The following is a 7,042-nucleotide window of genomic DNA, read 5'->3' as shown; positions in this document are numbered from 1 at the left end:
CTGTCAGTGGGGCCCACGACTCCTGAGCCCGCAGTGATGTTAGCCCTTGTCAACGCAAAGCAAATGAGATAAAGGTGCCAGTTAGCTGGTATCCATCCAGCTTTTTACGCGCTATAATGGTGGACGCCACCCCATCGGCATGCAACCATGTTTTCGCCGCTAACATCTCGTGTGTGCGAAAATGAGATAGCATATCAGCACTGCGGTTCACTCAACTGCCAGCAGTCTGATTTGGGCCCGCTGTCAAATTTTGAGCCCACACGCTTAAAAAATTTGACCCACTTTCACGAAAAGTGGAACAGCTCAAAACATGCGTATATTTTACACACTATTTTGAGTAGCTCTTACTCCTTTTATGAGTTCCACCGTAGAAGCTCATTAATGAGCAATATTTACTCAAAAATGAGTGCCATTTCACCCAAAACTGGGTAGTACTTACACAAATTACGAGTAAATTTAACTCAGTTATGAGGTCGACCTAAACTACTCAGAATTTAGAAATTGCCATTACTCAAATTTTTGGGTTGTTCCACTTTTTGTCATAGTGAGTCGGTTTTTACTCATTTTTGAGTTGAAAGTCACTCATTTCTGAGTTAATCTTATTCATTCGCGGGTTAAATTTTTTAAGTGTGCAGGACATGTTGTCGCTGACGTTTACTGCAGCTCGATATAGAGATGTCGATGGGGTGGTGGACGCTATAAATTGTGTTCATAATATGCGAACAATCTTTTTGACAACTCTGCATACATCAAATCTGGCACTCTTCTCTTGCAACACTATCGTGCTCTTTCTTTCGTTTACGCCAAAGAAGGAAAGCAAAAATGTTCGAAATGTAAACAAAACTATTGCTCTCCTTCTTTTGCGTAAACGAAAGAAAGAGCAACACTGCCGTACAGGAGAAAAGTGCCAATCAGTTTTGATGGATGCCAGAGATGCCAGAAGCAGGGCTTGAAAAGGGATCGCAAGTTGAATGTGACTGCCGTGAATGCGAACTTTCCGCATTCAAACTCCGCTTTTTGAACGATCATTTGACTGTTGTTTGAATTCAGTCAATCTGCCGCTTGCGCTGCTGCCGTCTTACAATTCATGCGGCATCTCTGCAGAAGCAAACAGTCAATCTCCCGTTTTGCTTTGCGCTTTGAGAATATAAACTGCAAACTGACTATTTTTTCGTTTCTCTTTTTGTCTCCAAATCGGCTGCTCACAGTAATAGTTTGTCACCCGGACGTCGGTCCGACGCAAGCAAAATATTCGTTTGTATTGGGCGGAGTCCGACCGACTTCTTCCATGCACATGTAGTGGTTGTTTTTTTGTAGTATTGAATCATACGATTGTGCGGTTGCTTTTCGTAAGCGTGGTGACTGCCAGTCATTTGACTGTTTTGCAGTCATTCGCTGCTCCAAACGGTAAAGGCAACTTGATCGAAACGAAAATGTTAAAAAGCGTTAGGGTACCGCCAGAGGGCAAGCTACCTGCGACGCGACGCGACATTTCTTGCTGTAGTTATACGCGCAGCTCTTTTTCGCCCAAAGCAGGACTGTGCATTTAGCAACATTAGAGCAAAGTCGTGTTCGACAATGTTTACGGCAAAATAAATATAGCGTTCCATTTTTTAAATTTAAAAATAGATATTTTTGGCTGCATAAAGGTTGATGAGACGTTGATTAAGCGACTGGAAGAGCCTATTGCAAAACTATTGCTCGTTCTAAAAATAGAATTGACAGCTTTGTGCAAACTGGCTGTTTAAAAGTGCGCAAAATCCTCTATTAAGCTTCATTGTAGCTTTAAAAGCAGCTATTAACAAGCCCAAAGCTTGATAAAATCACCAGATTTAGATGTTTAAGAGCTGAAAAAAGATTATTACTTCTAAACCTAAACCACAGACAAACAGACGAGACACTCGCGATAATTCCATCGTCCAATCAAAAACCACTCATTTTTCAAAAAAGTATGTTTCGCAACATGTTATAAATTTAGCAATGCTCACGGGGTAAATCACTTCCTGCATAAATATTCAATATGTGATAAATATATTTACTATTTTAAATGTGTCCACCTCATCATAACAACTCCTGCCACAAACTGTTATGGGATTTGACTGCTCAAGATCGTACTGAAAAGGTGGAAACTTTTGAAAAATATTCATCAATACCGGTAAATATATTAAGCACCCTACTGTTTTACCTGACTCACTGCGAATATGCGTGTTATTGAAATAAAACGTCACCATGCGTTTTATTCGTTTATAACGCATATGCAGCTAATATCGATAACAACCGATTTTTTATAAGTTGTGCTTTTGTTATTGCATTTAACTTGTAAAAAGTTGCATAAATAACAATTCAGTTTCACAATACAATTATTGCGTACTACTAGCACTTGCAATATAATGTTTAAGTACGTTATTTTTAGTGATCAAAATCAACGATATTTTCGATACAAGGGCGATATTTTTCGAAACCTTTCGAACCAACACGATACCGCGAATACAACGCTATGCGCAGTGAGTCAGGTAACACAGTAGTAAAAGTATGTAAATATGCATAAATATATTTAATAAATTTGAAGTGATTCGCCTCGTGTGTATTGGTAACCGCCCGAACAAAGTTGGTGTTTTGCTTTTTTTCTTTTTGTTGATTTCAGATAATCGCCGCCACCGCAATGTTTGTTCGATTTAATCGACGTTTTTCGGCGAAATAAGTATTTAAGTTTTTTCTTTTTGTATCGGACGTGTAAGAAGCGTAAAAAGATGTTAGCCGCTACCTTACCCTTCAGTTTCATACGCCTGGTAAATATGCATATATTTAATAAATTTGAAGTGATTCGCCCCGTGATTGTATATTAGAGCCGGCGTGTGGCGTTCTCGTACAGCGACTGTCGGCTTAAGTGAAAATTTGAAACGATCGTTTTTGTTGGCGATGGAACGAGGCTTCAGTGTTACGTCTGTTGGTCTGTGCCTAAACCATAATTCACAGGTTGAATAAAATCAGCTATAAAAGCGTTTGATCAGCCTGAAATTGTTACTAGGGATGTCTATGTTGCAACTCTTGCATTGTTTCTCCTTATTTACGTTGCTATTAAATACACTGATTTATTCGCACATTAAAATTCAATGAATAGGATACATAATATTGAATGATTTATAATAAAGTTGGTTATTGTATTTAAGTATTTGATTAGCCCGATGTATTGCTTGCTTCAGAACATAATAAAGTGTTATGCTCTTTTAACAGTGCCTCCACTTCTCGTTGGACTCCAGAATAGTCATATTCCTGAAATAGTGCCGTATAAGCAAATTGCAATCTAAATTAGTGCACCGTGTTTACCTGCCGTAGTTGTTCCACAATCTCCTGCAAACCTTTATTTTCTTTCATCAAATCAACCAATTTATCTTCCAAATGAGATATCTGACGGTAGGTCTCGTTACTCTTTAATTCTATTTTTATTTCCTGATTTCGTTTGTTCGCTTCGTCAACCACGTTCTCTGTGACACGTTTCTTATCTTCAAGCTCCTGCAATACTTCGGTTAGTTCGTTCATTTTTACTATTGCCTCCGAACGAGGTGCTTCCAAATTGCTGTATTTATGAATGTTATTTAATGCTTCACTTTCTTCCTGTCGCAATCCATTCAATTGTGAAACAGTTCTTTTCTCCAATATTTGAAGCTGTTTCAACTGAATACCGAGCTTATTGTATTCCTTCATGAGGCCAGCATGTGAATTCAGATCATTTTTACTTGTAAATCCCGTGCTTCCTAATCTATCAGGGCCCAGTGATTCCATGTTGACTCCTTGTAAAGTAATCTGTTCGATGGCGTACGTTATTTGATTTTTCAATGATTCAACATCTGTAAAATATGAAAATTATAAAAACTAAATACCAAAAAATTATTTAGCTAAAAATACTTTGTTGCTCAGCAATTAAATTTTGTTGAAATGTGTCCATAAAGGCAGTCATCACTTCGTCACGCTTCTTCAGTTCTTTATATTTTATATGTCTTTCGGAGTTTCCTTCCTCCAAGTCTTGTTCAATCTGCTGTAAAATTTCTTTCTTCTCATTCAACTGATCTTCAATGATTTTAAGCTGTTTGCCAATGCTTGCCAGGGCCTGATTGTTGGAGCGTACTTCATTAATCAACTTTTCTCTCTCTTGTGCTGGTGTTAAACGATTATTCTCATCGTCACGCATCTGATTGCGTTTCGAAGTTAACTCTTTTATCTTCGACTTTAGGCGATGAGCTTCCGTACGTGTTTGGGAATTCATGATTACGGTACTGAGTCTTTCCTTTTGCTTCTCCAGCTCACTAATTTGGTTGTGAAATACCGTATTCTGGTGTTTCAGGCTGCTTGATAATGCTTGAAACTCACGATATTTCTGTTGTTCAGAATCTGAAAGGGAATAGATCATTTCATTGATCTTATTTTTTTCTTTCTCAGCTTCAGCCTCAAGCTCCTTGTTTTCAAAATCCTTTATTTGTCTCTGTTTGAATACGATCTCCAACTGTTCTTGAATATGTTCACTGCGCTCACGTAATGCCAGCGTTTCGTTTTGGAGCTGCTGTCTGGTCAATCCAGAGCTGCAGTTATCGAGAGCAATGTTCATCGAAGTCAGTGTCGATTGTAGGTGCGTAAGTTCTTTCGCGGATTCTTTGACTTTCTTTTCGTACAGCTTTCTTGCGGATTTTTCCCGATCCAAGAATTTTTTCTCTTTTAATAGTTTTTCAGTTTCCTGTGTGATTTCCTGTATTTTGCTCTGCAGAATAGCTTGCCAATAGCGCTTATCTTTGATCTGACGGCTACCGTTGGCAGTTCCAACTCGAGCATACGAGGTTGAAAGACCACTTATGCCATGCTGGGTTATTGGGCGCTCGGTCATTCGCTTGAAGTAAGAAAAATATAGAAAAAATGCAGAGTACTCACTTCTATATACGAATACACGTTACGCTTATTTTCTAAAATTTTTCTTTCGTAAATTCAGTTCTGGTTGTGTGCATACCATGTATCTTTTTACACTCATACGAAATCTCGTTTTTTAACCTTAGTTCCGACCCGACCACTGAATAAAAGTTTTTATTTTTTTAAACATTTTCCAGAAAGTAAACGTTTTCGGGTTGTCAATGTATTCCTAATAGCGAGGTAGAAACCAGGGCGAACCTATCCAGGTTTTCGCGAGCGATAATGGCGGATATTGAGCACAAGTGGGCACAATCTTTTGACATTCATTGGAGGAGCGTCGAGTTCGCCCTGACGGAGTTACTATATATGGATACATTCATGATTGTTTGTTGTTCGAGTGTAAAAATGTAAACATTATTTAATTTTGCAGATCAGCTGAAGTGGAACATAACTAAACGGATTCAAACTTTTATAGTGGTTTGCGGCCATAATTTGCTGAAGGCACTGGCTCAGAATACTTTTTCACAATCGTGCGAATTGAACATTCGAAACATTACACATTAACGCAAACATTAACTTCATGGTACTTCAAGTTTGCTTCAACTTCAAGTTTGCTCTAGAACAGCGTCTCGACTTGATAAGAAACTTTCCGTTGCGTAATTGGAAATTCTCCCTGAAATTTGCGAAAACTACAAAGCCACAATTCATAAAACTTGTCCGTTCAATTATGTTCCTCTTTAGCTGATCTGCAAAATTGAACAATGTTTACATTTTTACATTCGAACAACAAACAATCATGAATGTATCCATAGTAACTCCGTCAGGGCGAACTCGACGCTCCTGCAATGAATATCAAAAGATTATGCCCACTTGTGCTCAATATCCACCATTATCGCTCGTGGAAAGCTGGATAGGTTGTGTTCGCGGGAGCTCAAAATCGGAAAGAAATCAAAATGAGCGACGCTTAATTCGCTATACGCTATAAACCAATAAAACGGTATAGTATGCATTTCATTCCAAAAACACTTATACCGTGTTTGTTTTTTAACCTGGGTTATAACTGAATAAACGGAATAAACAAATATTTTCGAGAGAATAAAAAAACATTTTCGGGATGTCCGTGTATTGCTTACAGTGGGATTGAAACTGTGAAAAAACTCAGAGCGAACCCGATGTCTAGAAAGTTCAACCCAGAGCGAAGATAAGTTCAACCTGAGTGAAAAAAACAAACGTTTTGACAGCTATTCGATTGAAACTATGGCGAACCTAGGGTGGATCTAAGCAAAAACAAAAACGCTATTATATTCGTTATGAATCAGGTAAGACAGTAATAGTTCTTGTACGGTTCGCGCTCACAAAGGCAAAATCAACCTGTCTCCTCTCTCTTTCTCAGCATTTTTTTAAGCGCCAGTACAGCACGCAAAAACCGAAATATATTTTTGATGGTGTGCAAAATCATTTTGGTACCTAACTCTATTACAATAATTGATCTACCTAACCCATGCAGCAAAATTTATGTTTACTTACGTTCCCGGCATTGCCCAGTGCCGTTCCAATTCTCTGTATGGAAGCTGAGGAATTGGCCGAATGTAAATTGTTTGCTACCAATCGACTAGCAGTTCCTCCGCGCACCGCGGAAGGACCTCTACTTGATAGAATTGAAATTCCGTAAATTAAAATTGGATATGTAATTACAACACATGCACCTACTTCATTGCCGTTCCTGGTCTCAAAATTCCAATTGGACTCGGCGATGCAGAATCGTTAAAAGAGCTAAACGCACCGGTTGAACCGATTCCTCCGCCACGCCGCGAAGTTGGCCGCTCCGAAGAGGACCGCGACGATGAATTATTGTTAAAATCTTCCATTGAAACAGTTTATTTTTGCGAATTTTACTACGTACCAAAATAAAAACTTTTTGTACTGTCGAACACAATGTTTTGAAGTCCACGGTTAGCATGGCAACGGTTTTTTAAATTTGTACGTTCATTCATGTTACGAAAAGACGAAAGGAAGAAGAACAGTTACTGTCAAATTGTAGCTCTTGTTTGTGTAGTTCTTTTTATATCCTATCGTTTCCCTTTCCAACAAGAAACTGCAAGTGTATATAACTCTATGTAGTGGTGTGTGTGTGGAGTGAACAGTC

General features: G+C 38.6%; 1 protein-coding gene across 1 annotated transcript; it reads right to left on the bottom strand.

Moving 5' to 3' along the window:
* Positions 1–3,177: 3,177 nt before the first annotated feature.
* LOC128735534 (intraflagellar transport protein 74 homolog) lies at positions 3,178–6,764 on the bottom strand. Its single transcript, XM_053830016.1, has 5 exons — positions 6,607–6,764; positions 6,424–6,541; positions 3,907–4,879; positions 3,328–3,848; positions 3,178–3,273 (listed from the first exon to the last, which is right to left on the bottom strand). Exons 1-5 carry the CDS (start codon positions 6,762–6,764, stop codon positions 3,178–3,180), a joined length of 1,866 nt encoding a protein of 621 aa, XP_053685991.1.
* Positions 6,765–7,042: the final 278 nt, after the last annotated feature.

Source organism: Sabethes cyaneus, chromosome 2, assembly GCF_943734655.1.
Source record: "Sabethes cyaneus chromosome 2, idSabCyanKW18_F2, whole genome shotgun sequence".
Lineage (NCBI taxonomy): Eukaryota > Metazoa > Arthropoda > Insecta > Diptera > Culicidae > Sabethes > Sabethes cyaneus.
The sequence above is the reverse complement of the archived record's forward strand: the minus strand, read 5'-3'. Positions and strand labels throughout refer to the sequence as shown.

What these genes read in the sequence shown, in the direction of transcription:
- LOC128735534 (XM_053830016.1), bottom strand. Translation starts at nt 6,764, where the DNA reads ATGGAAGATTTTAACAATAATTCATCGTCGCGGTCCTCTTCGGAGCGG. An exon ending in AGACCAGGAACGGCAATGAA is followed by an intron (nt 6,542 to 6,606) that starts GTAGGTGCATGT and finishes TCTATCAAGTAG; the next exon opens with AGGTCCTTCCGCGGTGCGCG. An exon ending in CACTGGGCAATGCCGGGAAC is followed by an intron (nt 4,880 to 6,423) that starts GTAAGTAAACAT and finishes TCTTACTTCAAG; the next exon opens with CGAATGACCGAGCGCCCAAT.